The sequence below is a fragment of the Dermacentor andersoni genome, chromosome 11 (assembly GCF_023375885.2).
Source record: "Dermacentor andersoni chromosome 11, qqDerAnde1_hic_scaffold, whole genome shotgun sequence".
Lineage (NCBI taxonomy): Eukaryota > Metazoa > Arthropoda > Arachnida > Ixodida > Ixodidae > Dermacentor > Dermacentor andersoni.
Window position 1 is genome coordinate 16304197 of NC_092824.1, and position 23607 is coordinate 16327803.

General features: G+C 48.0%; 1 protein-coding gene across 1 annotated transcript in view; it reads right to left on the reverse strand.

Annotated features, from left to right (window-relative positions):
* LOC126517684 (protein O-mannosyl-transferase TMTC1-like) overlaps positions 1-7446 on the reverse strand; it is a 279424-nt gene extending 271978 nt beyond the window's left edge. The window contains exon 1 of the mRNA XM_055064442.1: positions 7197-7446. Coding sequence (XP_054920417.1) covers positions 7197-7429 — 233 coding nt within the window. The 5' untranslated portion in view covers positions 7430-7446. The remainder of the gene's footprint in view (positions 1-7196) is intronic.
* Between the last annotated feature and the right edge of the window lie 16161 nt (positions 7447-23607).

Sequence of the window (23607 nt, forward strand, 5' to 3'; positions counted from 1 at the left end):
CATCGAGGACACAGGAGAAACCAACTGCGAACGCGTAATGGCGCATGAAAAAAAAAGGAAAGGTTTCACTATATATTTGTAACACTTCTAACTAAACCAAGAACGTGAGCGTTTCGCCAAACATTATTATTCCCCCTGAGTTCCTTGAATCTGAAGTTCTCGTTCGCCAAAGTTCTCTTTAATTAAATTATGGGGTTTTACGTGCAAAAACCACTTTCTGATCATGAGGCATGCCGTAGTGGAGGACTCCGGAAATTTCGACCACATGGGTTTCTTTAACGTGCACGTAAATCTAAGTACACGGGTGTTGTCGCCCCCATCGAAATGCGGCCGCCGTGGCCGGGATTTAATCCCGGAACCTCGTGCTCAGCAGCCCATCACTATATCCTCTCAGCAACCACGCCGGGTCAAAGTTATTTTTTTAGGCAATAGGAACAATGTGAATAACAAGAGTATCAAACTTTAAAACACGCAAGAAATTTGCAAGAGCCGCAGTTGATCCACACGCACCTATTATTGCAAATATTTTCTATGAATTTTCCTGCAGTTTCGATAAATTTTATCTTAAATGAATTTGTGCTTATGCTCGGGCTGCACGCAACATCATGCGCCACTATTGAAAGTCATTTGTATACGCTCGAGAGCCTTTAAATACGTAATTTAATGCACATGGCATAATTATTTGCAAAAGTGAATTTCGCCGACGCAAAAAGCACAGTGTGCCAAATATAAATATTGTGCTACATAAAGTACCCTTAGCGAACTGATAAACATAGCATAAGATGCCCATATAAGGCTTTCGGCCATGCCATTATGTACGCTGTAGCATGAACGGAAGACACAGGGTGTCCCCGTCCGTCAGTCGCCTTTCGTGCTCGGCTAGCGGCACACTGCCCGCATAAAACTTCCCGAGCTCATTTTATCAATGTAACAAGCCGGCTACAAATCATCCTTGCACGTAACTGTGTAGAACACGTCGTATTTATGGAGCAGGAACGGCCAAATCATTCCGCTTAACTCTGTGAGCTTGGTGGTCCACACAATTAAGGTAAAACGGGCGCCGGAAGTTTCACATGTGCAGTGCGCCGCCAGCAAAACACAGAAAGTGACATAACGACGAGGACATGACGCTTCGCGTATCACCTTGTGCGTTCGGTTGACGCTATAGCGCGCATAATGCCGTACGTAAACTACAGTATCTTGGTATTTTAGTTGCATGCCAGTAATTACAAAAGAATACGTGCGTTATTCTCCGCAGTACCGAAAAAATAGCTTTCTGTGGGCCCCTCTGCTTTCTTCGTGGGCTTTCTTTGATAGAAAAAGAACCTCTTTCCACGTGAGTGAACGAGCTTTTAATCCGGTCAAATCCCTGCCTTCTTTACGAAGTTCGTAGAACATTCGCATTCATTGTAGTGAGCGAATGAAATATTGAGAAACCTCTGTAAGCTGAGGCACAGCTCGGAAGAGCCGACGGGGGACACGGTGTACGCAGGATTAGCGAAGGCACTGTGCAGCCTTGATTCTGGTCATAGAGTTGTTGCTCACGCACCGCGCGATGTGGATCAGCAGCAATTTTACTGTTTCGTTAGAGAGGCCTAGTGCTGCACCTAGAACACGCGCGCTGAAAGATTTTGACATTTGAATAAAATGGAGAGATTTGCTGTGGAGGAAAAGAGCCCGGCTGCTCTAACGCCTGCTGGGTTTGGGTGAGTGATAAAAAAGCTTTATTTCAGTTTAGATTATTTTAATAAAGCGCCTTTACCTCTGCCTTCATAAGTTCATGATGGTGATAATAAAATTATTTTTATTCATGAAAAGAAGCCAGCATGATAAGAATTAGTCTCAAAGCCCGGTGAGTTTTCTTTTTTAATTCCTATGGTGCGGTAATTGGCGCACGTGCACATGATAAATGTATCTATGTAACACATGGTATTAGGGGCGGCATCTGTGTAATAGAATATTTAAGTTATCACGTGCCATATATACTGTTGAGGGAATACACAATAGACTGCATTGCTACTATGCCAGAAAGTGATTATCCTGCGTGCGCTGTTCATACACGTACGGAAGCCTATTCAGTGATTTTCCAACACCTAGCTCAGCATGTCATGGTGACCTTTATACGTGAGGATAGGCAAATACGTTTGAAAATTCCGCGATAGAATGTTCTCTCGATATAAATTCCACCAATTTCAGCTTTGCAGGACCAGATACAGCAATAATAATTCCCGTATTATTCCTGTATTCTGAATTTATCACAGTGTACCTAAATCTGCGTGGTACCCTGCGCTGTAACTAACCTGGTGGTGGCGCTCCATATTAAAGCACGAGTTGGCAGGCTCGATTTCCGGCCGTAGAAATAACACCCCGGTTAAAGTGAAATGCAAAAGAGCTCGCTTTCTCATGTTCTGGGGGAACCCGAAAGAGCCACACATCCGAGTTTAAATACGTACGTTGGAGCCCTTTGCACTAAGACGCCTCTTATACCCTACAGGTGGCTTTGAAATGCTGAAAACTGAAACAGAGTGAGCGACATCTTAAGGCACGTTCTCTTTTTTTTTTTTTTTTTTGCGCACGCTCCCCGACTTCTTTTGACCGTGGGTTCTCCTTCTCCCTTGCCGAATGGCACTTACACAGGATGCCACTACCGCCTTTACTAAGCTTACAGGGGTCTTGGGAACCGGCCTTGTTTTCTACAGAATTACGCAGTGAAAAAAATATATATATACCTAAATACCCTCATAGCAAAACACAGTAAACCTTTCGATGCTTACTTTTCTGGGGTATGGCGGACCCCGTAGGCCCGTTTTTCGCCGAATAAAGTGCAGTTTTACTGTTCGACTACATGCTCGATCGAGCCCTTGTTGGATGCAGCGTCATAGAAAATGGAGTCAATCATGGAGGCAGTATATTGCTCGGCCACATTGATAATGCGGTGAGGTCGCCGTGTGTTGCCGCCTTGAGTGGCAGTCAGATTATCACTGTATTGCAGAACGCTCTGCGAAATGCATTCAGTTTAACAGCTTCAGAAGTTTAACTTTAACAGCTTCAAGGAGGTTTCGCTTGAAAGATTCACACATGTTGAGGGCATCTGCATATTTTTGTCATACTTCTGTTTTGCAGTGGCAAGGAAAAAAAGCAGGATCGATGAGGTGAAGCTGCGGGTACGTTCAACCCTCTGCTTACCCCTTTGTTGCCCCATTCCACTTTGGACGGTGCTGAAATGCATGGCCACTGAACTGAAACCGCAGATCTGAATGCACTATCATTGACAATATGCTGGAGGCGACGAGTTCCGCCAACAGCCAGCAGAGGAATAGTATGTCCTTCCTCGCAATGTCTGCAGCGAAGAATCATCTTGTACGTCTCTGCAGGTGATTCTAGTTTGTTATGAAAGAATGCGACATGACTGCTTATTCCACAGGTGGAGGGCTAATTACTCAGTAATTCCGAGGACTCACTAAGACATACGCAATAGATTATCCTCCAATCTCGACATTCGTTTACTGGAGTCTTGGGCACTTTGGTATACTGTTCACCTACTTTTGAACGTTTATAGAGCCTGTCATTATTCATGGCTGAATATATTCTTCAGCAAGCACTGTGATGGAGCTAGTACGTACGGATAGATAAATTTGGACAACGCAAAAAGGTACCAAAGAAGAACACAATACATTCGCTACTTTCAATTAAAGTTCCATTGCAAGGCGGGCACCGATTCTGTAGGTGTCGTGATTATGTAGGTTAGTCTGTCGTGTGCGGATTTCCGGCTGGAGAACACATCACGACATTTTATCGGCATTGTATATAGGTTCCTTTTTGGAAAGCCTCCACATGTCGTTTCTTTTCCTTTTGGTTTCGTGCTGGTCTATCTGATATCCTATGTTGTGTCCCGGTTAACATTAGACGAGCTAGTCCTTGAAAGCATAGATAAAAAAAAAACCTACGTAAGATACAATTACAAGAGTTACGGCCTTTGGTCATGAGAGGTTTGACAACGGAACACTAAGTGTAATACTTGTATATCGCACCGTGTTTTCATACTTTTTTTTTGTTGAAGAACTTGGGTAACATCGGCCGGAAAGCACAGTATAATATTAATATTGTTGTAAAATTCAATGTTACAGCAATGGCAAACCTGTTACAGTAATTAAGTAAGTAAGTAAGTAAGTAAGTAATTGAATAAAAAATGAAACCGTTGCGCATTAGTGCAATTCAGCGGCTGAACAGAAGACCATATGCAAACTATATATAAGCTGTCTAGAATCTGCAAAAGTCTTCACGCTCAGACAAACTTCATTTTTGAAGCATGAATTGAACCGAGTAGTATTCCTGACAGAAGTCGACGACAAAGACGACCAGCAAGTCACATAAACAGTGACAACAACAACAACAACAAAAACTTGGTAGATTGAAAGATTGTATCAGCACTGCTCCTCCCAGATAACACCAGGCCTCGAAGCACGGCACTACTTTGTCACGCTAATGGACAGGCAGCGCACGTAATCCTAGGGTACACGTCGACAGGGCAGCACAAAGACGATTATCACGTTCATTTATTCTTCGCTGCGCAAGCTTTTCAGAGGAAACACCGAACCAGTGGCTTCACGCTGAAGCACTGCCCTTTCAAGCTTTGCGTCGTCTAGGCGCCTTACTGCGTGGAGTGAATCCCCAAAAGCGTTTTAGAGAGCACTCACGTTAAATATGAAGCTAACTTTCACGGATTAAAGATTTCACGATAGACCTGCCTTAGCTTAGCCTGCACGTGGTAAACCTTGCGAAATGCACAAAAGAACAAGAAAAACAAAAACAAAAAATAACTGGTGATGCGATAGTGAAATTCCTCAGAAGCAATCTGCGACGTCACAAATTCTAGCAATGCCTATTTGGCGTTCAGTAGCTATTTAACAATAAAAACACATCGCATGAAAACGTTAACAGGGAGGCCGTACTCCGAAATTTTTGTATAGCTTAAAAAGATAAACACACAAGGACACCGTGCTATTGGTGGTGCCAAACTATCACGGTGTAGGGTCGTTCGGCGCCCCGAACAAGTAATAACGCGGTTCAGTGGTCAACTCCAGAGTTCATAACCCTTGTGCACTCCTTTGCAGCAACAAAGCTTTTTAGGAAGGGAGCGGAGGTCTGTGACTTATGGGCATATCGACGGTTACGCGATGGGTGGACGTTTGAGAAGCATTGATCCGGGAGGCGTTTATCTGCGCAGAACCATGCGATGGCACGGTGCCTGCATGGCGTGACTCGATGGCCTCGCGGCATGACACTCCCACAAAGGGAGTTCGTTCACTTTCCGCATTCCCTTGCGTCATCGTTGTCTACTTCCTTCGCACAGACACGAACAAATGTGAAAAAAAAAAAATAACATGTCAAACCCACAGTGCGCTCGCAATAACGCACCAACGTTTATGCAAGCGCAAGAAAAATAAATAAATACTGAAACGCATTTTTTGATATTGTAAAAGCAAAGATATTGCACGCAGCGGATCCCTCGCACGTGCGTTGCAAAGGGCGGAGCGTCATGGCTATCCAAAACTGGCGTAGCCGCCACAGAATTCACGATTCCTCTTTCTTCTCTAAGCGCCCGTCTTCTGAGCAAGGAAGGGCAATTTTCTTTTTTGAAGTCAAAGTTTTCTTTCTTGATTTCAGATCGATTTGGGATTTGTGGGTTGTGAATATATAACTACTTTTGTCTCGTAAACTAGTCTATTTGAGTCTTTCGTTGAACATGGGACAACAAAAGAATGTTAAAATAAATCATGGAACACACACACACACACACACACAAAACAGCGAAATAGCGTAGGGCTATGTACGGAGTAGTTTTAATGCGTAATTAGTGCAAATAGGATAAAGTAAAACTGAGATGAGCTCGTTGAAACTGCGCGCGCCTATAATGCTGCACAGATCTGTGTAAAAGATTGTTCTTAGTATTTTTCAGTTTTACTATTTTACTTTCTTTCAGTTTCCACATTGTTGAGGGAAATAAAACATATACACGAAAACAGCCTGGCGAGAACATACACGTACAATTTGAAACGAAGGAAAATAGAAGACCGACCAACGGAGTGCCACGATGAACGCGATGGTTGTCTTTGAGAACAGCGAAAAAGCAAATGAATGCCCGACCAACACTCGTGTATGACTAAGCACTCGGCGTAAGAAATTTCACATAATACGTGACTGTACGGAATACTACACGCAAATTAAGTTTTCTAGGGTTGCACTTGCACACAAAAGAAATCAGGAATACACTTTGATAAACAAAAGAAATCCCTCGCACGTACGTCGCAAAGGGCGGAGCGTCATGGCTCTTACGCCGAGTGCTTAGTCATACACGAGTGTTGGTCGGGCATTCATTTGCTTTTTCGCTGTTCTCAAAGACAACCATCGCGTTCATCGTGGCACTCCATTGGTCGGTCTTCTATTTTCCTTCGCTTCAAATTGTACGTGTTTGTTCTCGTCAGGCTGTTTTCGTGTATATGTTTTATTTCCCTCAACAATGTGGAAACTGAAAGAAAGTAAAATAGTAAAACTGAAAAATACTAAGAACAATCTTTTGCACAGATCTGTGCAGTATTATAGGCGCGCGCAGTTTCAACGAGCTCATCTCAGTTTTACTAAGAGGCACAAAAAGAAATTGTTGGTGCTATAGCGGTAAATGCGAGACAAACGCGTAAGCCCTGCATAGCATCACTTTGAGGTCCCGCATCTATGATTTAAACCGCATTCGCCACATTGCACAATGCTGCCCACTAGCTCACTCGACACACCTCCGGCCGCTATTAGTCGGCGCTCAATCTGTCGTTTCGCAGTCTTCCTTCCCAAGTCTTTATTTTTCCTGTTTTGGCGCAACAATGTACTTATTAGTCCCACTATATATACATATATATATATATATATATATATATATATATATATATATATATATATATATATATATATATATGATTACGTCGTGTCCGGCTTCCCACACTTCGCAAGTTTGCACGTTGACACTGCTAATGCTAGCGCATGAACATGGATACATTCAAAATTACGCTACCATATGTTTCTTCTGACTGGTGCACTTCTTGCCCTTCTAATACATTTTGAACTAGCTTGGTGATATATGCATCAGTTCTTCAAATAATGACAAATATTGGTCATCATTTCTGTAGACGAACGCGACCTCTCACCTGAATGTGAGCACGGTGAGCGGCCGGTATGATTTGTGACTTCGGGGATCGGCCATCGCTCGGCCCCAGAAGTCGTTCATCCAGAGTGACGACGACGTCGAAGACCCCCGTGATTTGCGCGGGCTCTCGCCGGTGACGTCGGGATTCCCCACCACCGCCACCATGTCGTCGTGCACGAATTCGCCGTCGAGCGAATTGAGGTAACACAGCATGGCCACGGAGACGGCGCACATCACGGGCAACCACTTGTAACCACCACCACCACCACCACCACCACCACCACCACCAACGTAGCACCGCCACTTAAGGCGGGCCAAACTGTGGTCACTCTCCTGCGTGTCACTGACCGCGCTACCTCGTTGCCTTTGGTGACGTCTTCGATGCGGGCGGTGTTGATGCTTCGGGGACGAGGCTTCCGGCTGTGTGTGGCCCAAATCGTTGCAAGCGGATTTCCAGTAGGCTCGTGTCCTCCTGGCAATTGAAGCGCAGATGCGGCGGAAATATCCCAGGAGGTCACGCGAAGCCTCACTTCGAACTGCTTTGGGATGGCGAGCTCCACAGACAGCATTCGCTTCACCGCAGGTCATCGTCGCACAGGCGGGCACTGAAGGTTCGTTGCCCGAAGCATTCACGAAGGCGTGCAGGACACCAGGGTTGGAGCTTCCGGCAGTCCAGGTCGCGAAGGCCATGGTTAAACTACGGCACGCAACTAATTATACATTGACTGTTGTTCGCTGCACCGAAGTGGGAAATTGAATTCCAGGAGGCTACAGCGAGGGTTCGGACAACCTGTCAGCCAATCAGTGGGAAATGCGTCATCCAATGGATCTAAAAGAACACAGGTGCATCATTGCAGAAGGCTTCAGTGGACTCACAGATGCAACACAGTCAAACATACACAGTGCACTTATTGCTCCGTAATTCGGAGAGATGCTTGAATCGAGTCCACAATGTGGCAACGCTGCAAGTCGAACGTGCCCAAGAGCGGTAAGCCACCGTACGCGAGATTTGCGAGTGCGTCGATCAACAGGCGGCAGTGCAATATTTTTTTTTTTTTACAGAACCTTTGGGTTACAAGCTCACGTGGGCCGCCGGTGGTATGTGACAGAGCGGGAGCAGCATCGCGATGCTTACATGTGACGAGTCAGCAACGCGATGATAAGGAAGAATGCCGAATAAAGATTTTGAAAAGGTACTTGCTCCAGTGTTTGCGACCGGCGAGCGCATGCTGCCGAGACAAGAAAACCGCGGGCACACTCCTGCATGAGGGCCACATCCTTAGACGACACTGAAAACCGGCTAGTCTGCGCGTGTTCTCTCCGCTTTTTCGTCATCATTGTTATGAAAGAACCGTTGACTAGATGGAGTGGACCTCCATATATATCTTCGAAGAGCAAATTCCGCAGGTCCGCAGTAGAGCACTTCCCGATCTGGGTCTCACGAGCTTCTCACTCCTTTGCCAGCGAGCCGCAGTTGCTCTAACCCGGAAGGCGTGTCACAAAAGCGTGTTTTTGGGGATCAACGTTTGCTCCAGTGGAGGAGCGCGGCACGCGACGCCGAAGTACGCGGAGGAAGAAAAAACGCGGGCACGCGCAACCATTCGCAGAGCGAACGCTCGGGCGACCGATCCCGTTCGAAGGGAGCGAGGAAGTGGACCCCGCTAGCCTTCGGCCGCCCTAGGGAAAGCGCATGCGCAGTGAGAGCAAGCGTTGGTGCAGCATTCGCTTTTTTTGAAGCGCTCTGCGCCCGGTGTCGCGCCATCTGTGAAGCGTTCTTCGAAACAGTGGAGAAAGAGCCAGAAAAGCGCGCTGACAGCTTGCACTTCAATTGATTGTACATGTAGCAGTCGCAACTGTAAAGAGTAGGCAAAATTTAAAGAATTATTAGGAAGCAAAGAAAGAAAACAATAAAAAATACAAACTGGAAGGTAATTGTTGAATGAATGAATGAATGAATGGGCGTGACTGACGCTATAGGAGGCGCTGTACTATAATAGCATCTGTGCGAGGCTCCACTGGTATACATTTACAGCCACTGCTGCATGAAGACAACGAGGCAGTGTTCGTCTTGGTGTCGTTGAAGAAAATTGCAAAGCTAACTAAAAAATAACATGAGTATTAAAAAAAAGCTTATAAAACAGGCATACAGATACAACGCACATGTTGAAATATATACAAGAGAGGCTAAAGTAAAGCAGTTCATCGAATGCTTTTCAGCCAACGGTGATGCGTACAATTTGCTGATGACAGATGTATATGCACAGAAAAGTACGAATCATGTCAAGCAACAATCAGGGATTGTGTGCCTCTTGTGTTACTGTGGGTCATACCCCAATTCTGGAGGATTGGCTTAGAGCGAGCACAGCTTCCAGGGGCGCACACCGAAAGACAAAATTAAAGAAAGTGTTTCAAGTAAACGAATTCTTGAAATATAATTAACCACTCTATTATCAGATCGATGTTCTTTACAGAAATACGTGCGGGCAGACAGCAGAATCCAGCCAGAAGCCATGGTCAAGATAATCCAGGAGAGTTCGTGAAGAACGCTCCGCTTTCACATGCGAAAGCAAAGACAACAGGAATGAACACACATATGCGAAAGTAAGGAATAAAGGAAGCAGGAGGATCAGACACGCTGATCGTGTTTAAGCTTAGCTTTGCTAGAGCAGGGCCGTCGAAGGTCCTGGTTTTTTGCACAACTGAAGCTCCAGCAGGTCGCACTTGTGTTCCGTGGTATTACTCGCGAGCCACTCTGAAGATGAGCATAAAATTATAAGTTGGTTTTTGGAGGACTACTGTAGGTATAGCAGCGTTTGATCGGATTACATTTTCGCGTAGTGCTTACATAGATCTGTCACGTTTGTGCACTGGACTGTCACGGCAGTTACTAACCGCCGTACCAACAAAATAAGAAGAACATAATGCTATCCTATCGTTCTGATATACTGTTCTGTAAATTACCGAGCAACATTGAATGTGCTTTTATAAAGCAACAAGTAGAGTCAGTACTACTCCTGCCGTGTTTTTTTCATTTGTGTTGTTTCTGCTGTGTGTGGGCCATTTCGCGCAAATCAGCGATCGTTCTTGCCATATGCGTAAGTACTCTGCCGACGACTGCGAATGTAATGACTGAGTTTCAAAGTTAGCTAGCGGCTAGCGGACTCGTAACTAAAAAAAACGGCTGGATGCATCTTAGGAACAATGTAGGAGCGATAAAAACAAAATAACGTCCGCAACATTTGCAGCTTAGGAAAATCTAGGACTAGCTGGCTTTCTAATAAAATTTTGTCCGGATTGCATTTTTCGCTGCGATCCGATGATGCAGCATCAAAATAAATAAGGCGCTGTTTAAAGAAACAAGCCTGAAATAAATAGAAAAAAACAAAAGAAATCTTCATCAGATCACATTAAGTTGATGTTTTTTTTAATTTAATGTTCTTGTTGCCAGATTGATACACACCACTATGCACATAGGTGGCAAGAGATAGTGGGACAAATGGTTCATTTAAAAATCAAGTTCTCTGGTTTTAGGTGCCAAAATCATGATGTGATTATGAGGCACGCCATAGTAGGAGGGGGGGGGGGGCTCTGCCCTCATTTTAACCCCTTGGGGATATTTAACGTGTCCATAATGCACGAGACCACAGGTGTTTCTTCATTTCGCCCCCATCGAAACATGACTACCGGGGCCGGGATTTGAGCCCACGACGTCGAGCTTAGCAGCGCAACAAGGTTGCCGCTAAGCCACCACAGTGGCACAATTATGAATTTCAGCAGCTTGACAAGCCCACCACCCCATAAAATAAAACAAGGTGGAACAAAGCTGCATGTGGCAGCGATGCAGCAATGTTCACATCTTATGGTATGGTTAAACTGCATTGTAGTCCTTCGGGACGTCCGAAAGCAGGTACCGGGCCGCTCGTACGTCGGTACAGAAAGGCCGAGCCTCTCTGCTGCGTCGCGGGCCCGATGGCCCACCCATAGCTGTGCTTCAAGATCGGGGCTGCTTCGGGCAGCCTCCCATTTGGACGATGTGACACCGTCGCGTAACGCGAGGCGCCGCCAGAGCATGTGTTCCAAGTCAGCTACGTCTGAGCATAGCTCGCAAATATCGGTCGATTGTATGACTGGATAGACTCTGTGTAACAGTGCGAGGTTAGGGTTAGGGCACAGATCGTTAACGACTGTGGTCTGCCTAGTTTCCTATGTGGCGAAGGATATAGTCTCCGTCCCATGTCAAAATGCTTGGTAAGTTCGTTATATGAGGAGGGAGGGTCCAGATTGGCCATAACCTCAGCGTCGCGTCACCCGGTAGCTACGCGGTCGACGACTTCTCGCGCAGAGCTATGGGCCTACTCGTTGAGGTTTGGTGGGACGCCCTCGATCTGTACCATGCGTACCATGCGTGCCATGCGTGCGTGTAACCAGAGAATTGTGTGCGGCTTGATGTCCTTGTCCCTGAGAATACGCAGGACCTGCTTTAAAACGGTGCCCTTGGCGTATTCTCGGACAGCCGTCCTCGAGGCGCTGTAAATCGTGGTCCTTCTGTCGTCATCAGGGTCCGGTCTATCGCCACCTGCTCCGCCACCTCGGCCGACTTCGTGCGAACGGTCGTAGAGTTCGTGATTTTCCCGTCGTGATGTTGCCCACCGCTACGAACGCCGTCCTTTCGGGGTACCGGACAGCGTCGACAAAACAGCAATCCCAAGCCGGTTCTCGAGCTTCGACCAGGCGAGCCTCTGCCCTAGCTCGTCTCCGAGCCACGTTATGTTCGGGATGAACGTTGCGTGGAATCGGAGCGACGACGATGCATTTCCGCTGTTTCCGAGGGAGACCGCAAAAGCGAGACTCGATTTCCGCCGGAGGTACCCCCAGCTCCCGCAGGATGCTCCTACCCGCTTCGGTGTTGGACAGCCTAGCGTATTGGGCCCTCTCCTGCTCTTCCGCAATCTCTTGCAGCGTATTGTGCGTGCCGAGACGCATCCGAGCTTGCGCGCATGGGGATCCCGATGGCCCTCTTGATAGTCTTCCTGATCGACGTGCTCAGCGTGACCCTCTCCGGCTTTTGGTGATTGTGCGTGGCCGCCACGTAGGTAAAATTCAATGTTCATTAGCACAAAATATTTCTCAGAAAGCGTAGTTCACGTAGCACATAAACAACACGCACAAGAGTGCAAAATGCTTAAATACAGGAAAACAATGACTCCGTACACAAAAAGAAGATCCCCATTCGGCATTAACCACAGCATTTGTAATAATGTCTTGTTTCCGAACCCACGCAGATATTCTTCTGTTAGTTGAAACCTGTTTACTATTTTTGGGAGAGAATAGTGTAACAGCTGAAAACTTGAATTTGTACCCGCGATGTCACCGAAGTTCCGGCCAAGTGAGTACACATACGTGCCAGGTGGGGGGAGGGGGGGGACGTCTCGCAGACAAATGTAATGAATCCTAGTTACGAAGAGGTGCTAGTCTCGAGTAGGCGGTTCGTTTTGTTGCCTAAGCCTTGTTCGGACTACGTACGCTCCATACGGATCGTTCGCACGGATTGTAAGCGCAAGCACATAAAGCGCAACTAGTTTGTTCAGACTATTGTCGCATTGAGAGCGAAGTACGCAACATTCACAACTAGCCTGAGTGTTAATGCTGGAGTACCCGCTATTTTTACGACAGGCACAGATACGACTGTTACGATGTCACCAATGCGCGAAAAAGTTTCGGTTTGCATCTAGCGGTCACGGGCTTCCGCGCTTCTCAGATTCCTCGATCAGAAAACCAGCGGACAGGCGACATCCTCATTGGTTGCTGCATAGTTTCCTGTGGTTCTGCTAGCACATTTGATAGTGCTCGCATGCTAATTTACACCGTATTGAAAACTTAGTTTCTCAGTTGTTCGGGAGCGCTGATTATCCGGTCGAAAAGAAAAAAACACGGATCTACTGAATGTTAACAATAGGTGACTTTTAACTATGTAACACAAGTTCTAGCAGTTACGTTAAATACGACAATTAAGACATTTATGGCAGGTGCGACAGTAGTCTTACGCGGCTTTACGCAATGTCTCGATGGTGTTAAAACAATGTTTTCTTTATTTACCATTCCATGCTTTCGCCGGTGCCGTACGGTCGGTCGGGTTTTCGCCGAGTAGGTTTGCATTCACTTGAGAGAATTAGGCAGGGAAAACGCACAGATTCGAATCTATCTGAAGGGAAGCTTTCGTGAAGCCTTAATAAAATGCTATAATGGGCCGATTTTATGCCTGGGTGTCTATCGTGAAGGGAACAGTCACGCGCATGTGCTCAGCTTGCACATGTTCCCACGTTACTCATATTACAAACCTTATTTAGGCTTGAATTTCTTCATCTTCTTAATTTTAAATGTACGAAGCCGCTTCTAGGCCAGTCCCCTGTTGCGGCTGTATGTCGGAGTACGTATATCATAGTGATCATCTAACTCAGCAATCACCTCAACCAGCTTATTAGCATTGGCACGATATGTGCCTTGTGCTTCTTGGCCGATCTCGCGTTGCAGGCATGTGCCATTGTACTAGCGGTTTCTTGGCGGATGCCTCGTTTTGGGCATGTGTCATGCTATGCAAATTATTATCACCGTCATCATCATCATCAACGCGCGGTATGTGCCATTGCGTGAAAATAATTCTGACCACAATCAACACGCGGACTTGCTTCTTGACTGATCGCGCGTAGTGGGCACGTGTCAATGTATTAACACGTGCCCTTGTTTTTCTTTCTCGGGTGACCGCGTTTCACCGTCTAACAAATGTTATCGCTCAGCGCAGAACGAGCCTGCATGCATCGGAAGTTTCTCGAATGTTATCGATGGTTCTATCCACTGTCTGTTGTCACAAAACCTTTTGTAATGTGATTGAATGTATACGCGACGCGAATTGTGTAGAGCTTCCTAGAAGACACGCGGGCACCAGCAGCTATTAGGGAATCTTCGATGACTCCGCTATAAAAACCGATGCGCTTGTCTCGCAGATCAGATTTCGACGATCGCCGACTGTGTGCGCCGCTATCGTTGTGCTTTGAGTGTAGCTTGCTTTTGCAGGCACAGATTCGCCCAAGAAAAAGTTAGTTTCGTTGCTCACAGTTTTGCTACTTTGTTCTTGAGCGTCAATACAACATGACATCTGGTGGAGGTGCTTTTGCGTTCATCTACTGGACGCCCCCGTCAACCTGACACACCGAAGACAACACAAGCGTGGCCTCAGACTGCCGAGCAAGCCGCACGCTACAATACCCATCCGCGCAGCACGGAGTTCCACATGGGATGAACGGAAAGACAGGGGCCAAGTCAACAACAACAATGGCAGCCCCAGTGTTACCCATCGTGCTGCAACAGCCCAGGGAGCCACTGACCTTCGCGAATCATCGTTTGCAGGCCCGGAAAACTGGCTCAAAATGTATGAAAAGGTCGCTACATTTAACAACTAGAACAGCGACGACATGCTGGGCCACGTCTTCTTCTCATTAGAAGACGCCGCCAGGACGTGGTTCCAGAATCGAGAAGCCACCATAACAATGTGGGACCTTTTTTGTCACGACTTCCTACAGGCGTTCACGAGCGTTATGCGCTAAAAGCGAGGGTGAGTATTTGCTGGAAACAAGACGGCAACTGCCCACTGAAACCATCACCATTTTGACGGAAAGGATGGCCCATCTTTTCCGACAGGCCAACCCGTAAATATCCGAGGCGAAAACAGTCCGTTTCTTGATGCGGGGCGTGAAGCAATAACTTTTTGCCGCACTGAAATGCAATCCCCCCGAAGTCTGTAGCTGAGTTTTTAACACAGGCAAGGATGATTGAGAGGACGGCCAATACAACCGCCAAGTGCTTTCTCGAAAAAGCAAAATTCAAGCAGGCTCTTACAAGCTCCCAGTGACCATTAGAGCCATCGTGCACGAAGACCTGCGCAGGATGTTCCCTTCGATGTAGCCTCGAGCAGCATCCATTGCTGACATCGTCCGGGTGTGTCTCCGCTTGTCTGCGAAAGTCGGCGCACTTGTAGACACTGGAGCCGGCTACTCCGCATCATGGATTATTCGCCGCCAAGTTGAAAGTCCAGACTACGTCGGATGCCCTTCAAATTGGGACAGCTGGAGGAAATTCATAACGTCGACTGAAATCTGCACGCCAAAAAATATAGTTCATGACTGTTTCTACCCTGTGACTTTGGTTGTCCTCCAACAGTGCTCGCGAGACGAAATTCTCACCATGGACTTCTTGAACCTACACTGCGCAATCATCGACCTGAGGTCGAAGTCGATAATGCTGTCCACAGACCAAGCGATATCGCTGCAGACAACTTACAGTCAGCGTGCTTTAAGAGTACTTGAAAACCAAGGGCGCTAAAACAGAAAACTATTCCATAATTTTCGATTCAAATTCTGCAATAAGCCATCCACCGTTGGTTAAAAATGTTTAGGCCACCCACACTTCACTGTCTGTAACGCGGCGTCACCGAAACTGCGAAAACGCCCCATCTGATATTGTATGTTTACATTATTATGCACGATCAGATCAAGTGAAAGAAAAATAATTATTTCTTATTCAGCCACCTTTCCCTATTAACTCTCTGCTCTTGGTCAAGTGTTTTCGGGCTGCACCAGCGTCGCCTCTGTGTCAGGAAACGCCGTAAAACCGCGAAAGTTCGCCCGGTCAAAGTGACGCGTACGCATCAAAGAAAAAGAATATGCCAACCAAAACTGATTTCTTTCCTGAATAGCCAGGCACTCAGCCGTTCTGAAAGGAATAGAAGTTAGCTGCCCACCGATCCCTCTGGCACTGGAGACTCGCGGCTGCTGGGCAGCATGGAATTATTTATTAAAAAGTCTGCCAGGCTCTATAACGTCATCAAGCCCTTTGGTCACGTGTACGACATCGCCCTAACAACTCTTGTTTGCCGAGAATCCGTTTGAGCGGTTATTAATCCTCCGTTGCAAGCCGCCATGATTTTTGACAAGCCACCGCATGCTAAGTAACGGGAAGCGGACTAATCACAGACGCTGCCACCACCCTCCTCATCCGGTTATGTAGTTTCACTGTGCTGGCTCGGCCCCATCGAAGTCCTTTCAACTTGAGCGTGCTCCTCGCCTCTTGTCAGCCAATTAGATAAGAAATACTGCTAAATATAGGCAATGCATTCCGTTTGAAAGCAAGAAAAGTGACCTCCTATAAACGAAGAGCAAGCTTGACTAGGCCTTTAATACAACGCTGCGTGCTGCCGCCCGATGCTTGGATCGATGCTTACGTGAATTTGACGTCAGGAGATTGGAATAAAAACAGATTGGAATAATTTTACGTTATCGGGCCCCTACTCAGCATTCCGCCCCGCTCCAGCATTGCCATTTTTGTCGGCACAAAACAAATGCAGAGGTAGAAGGCGTCATCGAGGGTGACCAACGTCCACTGCTCGACCGTAAAATTTGTGTCGCAAGAGGGATCGCTTGACTGCATGGAGGGAAAGCAAAATAGATGCTGACCAACTACGGCCAGGAGTTCAAGAAAATTGACAAGGACATGGCGATCCATACATCGAGGAAATTGTGGAAACTTGGAATGCCTTTGTCCCATTGGATTCTGTTGCATCTACCTCGACGACAATAGTTCCCCAACTAGTCTTGGGCATCAATGCAAGTTTTCCATGAGTAAGCAGCCTCAGCTCAAAAGTCTTCTCCGACAATACAAAGACTGGTTTTTGACGTCATCGAGGATTCGACAAACGTCAGTTGCAAAGCATCGCATAGTCACCGAATAGTGTGCTCGACCACTCTGCCAGAGTCTTTGCTGAATTTCGACACGAGAACGTGATGCTATAAGGCAACAAATTGGTGAAATGCTGAGCGGCATCATACAGCTGTCGAAAAGCCCGTGGGAATCTCCTGTAGTCTTGGTGAAGAAAAAGCGGGAGCTCTACGTTTCTGCGTCGATTATTGTCGACTGAACAAGATCCCAAAGAAGTACGTATTCCCCTTTCGACCAATAGATGACGCTTTGGATCAGCTCTGAAACGCTGAATACTTGTCAGCGATGGATCTCAAGACCGGCTACGGGCAAATAGAAGTCGACGAGAGGGATCGCAAAAAAACCGCCTTCATTACACCAGACGGCTTCTATGAGTTCGAGGTCATGCCATTAGGACTGTGCTCGGCGCTTGCAACGTAATGGACCCGGTGTTAGCAGGGTTGAAGTGGCAGACCTGCCTCGCCTGCTTAGGTGACGTCGTCGACTTCACCGGGAATTTCGACGATCACCATAGGTGGCTTGGGACAGCACTAAATTTCCTTCAGCCATCAGGGCTCACTCTGAAGCAGGAAAAGTGCCGCTTGGCTTACGTCGAGCTTCTGCTTTTGGACCACGTCGTCATCAATTCTAGAGTCCAACCTGATCCACAGAAGACATCTCTCATTGCTCACTTCCCACAGCCCACCGTCAAGAAAGGAGTGCGCAGATTCCTTGCTTTGTGTGCCTATTACAGGCTCTTCGTTAAGAAGTTTTCACGCATCACCGAGCCATTATCTACACTCAGAAAATCATACGTCGATTTCAAGTGGCAAGTGCCGCAAGGCCCAGCCTTGCAGGAGCTTATGCAGCACTTGCAGTCACCACGAGTGCTCCCCCATTTCGACGAAGACGGGGACACCGAAATAAACAGCGACGCAAATAGCCGATATCTCGCCGCCGTCCTAGTCCAAAGGAAAGACGGATTTGAGATGGCCATTGCTTATGTTAGTCAGTCGCTGTCGAAAGCAGGAGCCAATTGTTCTACGAAGGAAAAGGAATGCCTTGCCATCATTTGAGCTATCACGAAATTCAGCTTTTACCTTCATGGCAGGCCTTTTATTATCGAAAGCGACCACACGCCTTGTGCTGGCTAACAAATTTAAAGGATCTTTCAGGATGCCTTGCACGATGGAGTCTGATAGTCCAGGAATTTTACATAACCGTCATCTACAAATCTGGACGGATGCACTCTGATGCCGACTCTCAATCCCTCGTCCCCATTGAAGCGCCGCCGCGACACGACGAGGATGACGGTGCCTTCCTAGGAACAATAAGAGCGGAAGATTTCTCTGGAAAACACGGAGCAGACCTGGAGCTAAAAAGCCTCGTCCAGTATTTGTAAGGCAACACCGATGTTGTGCCTAGGACATTTAGGCAAGGATTGTCTTGGTTTTCCCTGCAAAACGACGTCCTCATAAAGAAGAACTATCACCAGGCGGTGCCAACAGCCTTGTTGTTTCCTCAGTATTGCGTCCAGAAGTGCTGCACGCCCCACATAACGATCCGACCGCTGGGCATCTCGAATTCTGCTAGATGCTATGGAAGATACAGGAAAGCTATTACTGGCCGCGCCCAATAGCCGACGCCGCCCACTACGTCAAGATATACCGAGACTGTCAGCGGTGCAAGACACGACCGACAAGGCCAGCGGGGAATACTACAGCCGAGTGAGCCTCCTTGTGACCATCCCAACAAATCGGGAGGAATAATTGGAGCCCTTTCCTACGTATACACGCGAAAATAAGTGAATCATCGTGGCTACCGTCTACATTACCCGCTACGCCAAAACGAAAGCCCTGCCTAAAGGTAGTGCGGTCGAAGTGTCAAAGTTCTTCGTCGAGAATATGCTGCTACGACATGGTGCCCCTGAAGTGCTCATCACCGACCGAGGAACGACTTTTACACTAGAGCTCCAGCCATTCTGCAATACAGCCAGATAAGCCACATGAGGTCAACTGCCTACCATCCGCAGATTATTGGTCTTACGGAGACCCTCGCCGACATGCTGGCAATGTTTTCGACGTCGAACACAAGACGGGGAATGCCGTCCTACCGTACCTAACCGTCGCTTATAAGATGGCTTTGCAAGAAACAAGGCAGATCACGCCATTCAAACTAGTTTGCAGCAGGAACTTGACGACGAGTCTCGAAGCCACGCTACCGCAGGTTATCGACGATGAGAATCTCGACGTCGCCACTTATCTCCAGCGTGCCGACGAAGCTCCATAGCTCGCTCGCCTCCGCATCAAGAATCCGCAGAGCACCGACAGCCGGTCCTACAAACTCTGACGACGATACGTGGGGTACCATTCCAGACGACCGTGTTTGGGTTTGAACCCCGATACACCGACGAGGTCTTAATGGGAAACTTCTGTGACGCTACTTCGGACCCTACAAGGTCATCCGACGGATTGGTGCACTGGATCTAGTTGGTGCTGGCTGTATATGAACCAGCTGATATTGGCACCACATCAGGTGCAAGAAAGAGATCTGGTGAAGGGGCTTCGGCCAATAATACTTGCGCCGCAGTCGGGACAGTGTCCGTGTGTAACCAGATGACATGAGGTGGCTTCATGATGAGATGCTGTGAGAATTTTATTGCAAAGCGAAGCAGGTACGACCGCTAAGTAGGTGTTGCCCGCTAAAGAAAAGTTCTTCTAGAGAACATTGTCCTGCAAACAAAATGGCGCCAGCATTCTTCCAGACAGTGGCGGCACGTCGTCGTCACGGCCTTCAAATATATCAATAAGTGGAAGCAGTTCTGGGTTGTCGCACCGCTGCCAATAAATGGTGAATGCATCGACGACTCCCAGAAGTGCAACATCTGTGTCCTTATATCCTCAGTGACAGAAGGCTGTACTGGTGACCGAGAGAGGCAGTTGGCGTCAGCGTGCTTTTGCCCTGATTTATACATGACGGTCATGTCGAACTCCTGAAGCCCGAGGCTAGAGCGCGCGAATCGATCAAAGGCGTCTTTTAATTTTGTCAGCCAAGAGATAGAGCGGTGGTCAGTGACGGCGGTTAATGAGTGACCATGCAAATAAGGGCGAAATATCATAAAAGCCGATACTGCGGGGAGGCATTCCTTCTCCGTAGTGGAATACCTTTCTTCTGTACGCGAGAAAGTTCTGCTGGCGTTCGAACACTTCGATAATTTTTTCGGAGCCGCCTTGCCACTGCACCAGCGCGGAACCCAGACCTGCATTGGTCGCGTTGGTCTGAAGTGCTGTCAGGGCATCCTGGTCTAAGGGTGCGAGAACTGGGGGCGTTTGCAGACGTTGACGTGATTCGTTAGATGCCATTTTCTCACTTTCGCCTCGCAACAAGCGAACATCCTCTCGTGTTACTCGCATCAATGGTCAGGCAATACGAAAAACGTCCGCAATACACCATCGGTAATAGACGCGCAGGCCCAAGAAGCGTCTCACGGCTTTTTTCTCAGAGGAAGCGCTGGGGGGACCTTCCGAGATCATCCATTTTGTCTGCGTCAGGCCGGACACCTTCGTTACTGACGACTTGGCCTAGGAATTGGAGTTCGGTCAAGGCAAAATGACATTTTTCTGCCTTTAACGTGATGCTAGCAGAGCGTACGGCTTGGAGAACAGCCAGTAGCCGGGTTAGATGCTCTTTAAATATAGCCGAAAACATGATCACGTCGTCCAGGTATATCGACCACGTTTGCTACTTGAGACCTGAAAGTACGGTGTTCATTACACGTTGAAAAGTGGCAGGCGCTGTACACAAACCGAAAGGGAGCGCCTTAAATACGTAAAAGCCGTAGGGCGTGACAAAGGCGTTTTTTTCGATCTTTCTTTCATTGTCTTCTATCTGTCAATAACCACTGCGTAGGTCCATGGAGGAAAAATAGCGTGCGAGGCACGACCCGGCCAATTAATTGTCTATGCGTGGCAACGGATATACGTCTTTCTTTGTTACCTGATTTCCCTTACGGAAGTCAATACAGAAGCGTAAGCTGCCGTCTTCTTTCATGACGAACATCATGTGGGACGCGCAATGTCTCTTCGAAGGCTGTATTAAATCATCGTCGAGCATTTTCTTCAACTGCTTAAGTATTTCTTCGCGTTCCTTCAGGGCCATCAAGCAGGGGTTCCGTCAAATTGGTCTCGTGGCATCTTCACTAATTATCCGATGCTTCGTCAGTGGTGTTTGCTTGACCTTAGACGTGGACCAAAAGCAACCGTCAAACGGCTGTCGAAGCTCCAGCAGGTGTTGCCCCTCAGTGGGCAACACGGTGGAGCTAACGTTGGCAGACATTGTTGCCGGGGCCGGAATGGTCTTTTCATTGATTCTGTCGTCGTGCACAGCAAAACAGTCCTTTACTTGTACGTTGTCATCGCAGTACGCAACTGCAGTGCCCTTCGGGGACGTAGCGGCGTTCGTTGCCTAAGTTCGTAAGGAGCACTGTTTCATGACCACGATTTAATGCCAGAACGCCCGTTCCAATCGTTGTGTTCATTGGGTTCCCGTTCCTTGTGTGAGCGATAGTACGCCGATTCGGCCCGCTATCACATCACTATGGTAAGGCCTCTTGCTAGAGACAGACACAAGGTAGCTGGTTCGCGGCAGTAGCGCTACGTCCTCAGATAGTCGTAAACGCTTACGCTGTCTATCATAGCTGCCGTCTACATCTGGGCTGGCCGAAAACGGGACCAAACGCTTTAAGATCTTTATAACAGCGCCATGATCCCGCAGAAGATCCATCCCCAAGATGAGTTCCTTGCTGCACTCGGGGAGGATAACGAACGTGGCAACAAAGCTCGAATGACCGATGTGGAGTCTGGCGGTATTTTTACCCGTTGGCGTGATTAGCTGACCCCGGCACTTCTGATGTGTGGCCCTGTCCATGGTGTTTTCCCCTTTTTGAGGGGGTCGACGAGCTCTTGACGCATAATCGCGAAATCAGAACTGGTGTTTACAAGGGCTGTCACGGGATGTTCGTCAATAACAAGGTTCAGGTCATCGCGAACACACTCGTGGCGCTACATCGTTATCGTGATGTTGTCTTGTTGCGGTGGTTTGGAGTCTTTTCAGCGCCTCGACAGTTGGCAACCTTCCCACGGGAGGTCGAGGCCGCTAGTTTTCCTGGTGAGAACTGGGGCAACGCCCTCTGACGACATCAGTGAAACTTTGGCAGCTTGGTGGCAAACTTGGCAAACTTTGGTGGAAGCGCAACCTTGAGGTGACGGAGACTACCAGCAACGACGTGGGGAAGCGGCTTGGGTGGACGGCAAATGATCCTTGTCCAAAGCACGGTGGTATTCAAAGCGCGTGGACTCTGGATTTCGAAAGCCTCTAAAGGCGACGTTTCGATGAGGGCAGAAACGGGCAATGTGGCCCGCTTCACCACAATACAAGGAGAGATGCCGGCGGTCGGCAGTGCGCCACAAGTCAGTTCGGCGAGCTCGTTGTCGTTGCCCACACCCCGCTGTCGTGATGGGCTGGGAACAGGTCCCGGATGGACCAGCGTGGTCGGCGGTGGAGAACGACGAACTACATCGGCACAGCTCCACGGGCGTGTTTCGGGGCAGGGCGTGGGCGCAGCTGCTGGTTTTCCGCAGCTCCTGGCGGACGACTTCGGCAACCAAAGTGAGTGCTAGCTCGGTAGAAGGAGCAGACCGGGTTTGCAGTTCCTCGCGCAGTATTCTGCGAATCAGTTCTCGCACACAGCTTTCACTAGTAGAGGCATCCTGAGCGGTGGCGAATCAAGAAAATCAAGAAATCAAGAAAAAGAAATGGGCATGGGCAGGGCATGTAATGAGCAGGGAAGACAACCGATGGTCATTAAGGGTTGCGGAGTGGATTCTAAGAGAAGGGGCGTGCCGCACGGGGCGGCAGCAAGTTAGGTGGGCGGATGAGATTAAGAAGTTTGCAGGGACACAGGGAAGACACGCACGAAAAGACGACAAGTGTCTTATTGTGTGTCTTCCCTGTGTCTGTGTCACTGCGCTGCTTCACCAGCAAGGTATGATGGTTAATCACCAACTAGACCAACTTTCCACATTGCAGGGACAGCATGGCCACAATTACCACATGACCGGAGTAGCTCGAGAAGTATGGGAGAAGCCTTTGCCCGGCACTGGGCATAGCCAGGCTGATGATGACAATGATGATGATGATGATGATGGTGATGATAATGATGATGAGCGGCGGCACTCATGGGTGTGTTACTAAGCAGGTAGTCAATGTTCCGGCATCATTCACGAAGTGCACGCTCGATTTAGTAGCCTTCTTCATGAATTCGTCCACTGCGGTTGGTGTGTGTCATAAGAAGCCCGTAAATAAGTGTTCTTTAATTCCTCGCATGTGATGGCGTAATTTCTTAGTCTCAGGCACGTCGGGGTCTGCTCGGCGAAATAAACGGGCCATAACCTCAGCATATCTGGCGATGCTTTTGTTGGGTTTCGGAAAGTGTGCTTCGATAAGCTGTTGCGTGTAATCCCGCCTGTCGGAACAAGTAAACATCTCCAGGAGTTGGCGTAGAAAGTCGTTCCATATTTGGTGCTTGACGGTGCTGAAACCACGTGCGAGCGCTGTCTCCTAGGGCGAAATATGCGTGCACAAGCTTCTGTTCTGCGCTCCAGTCG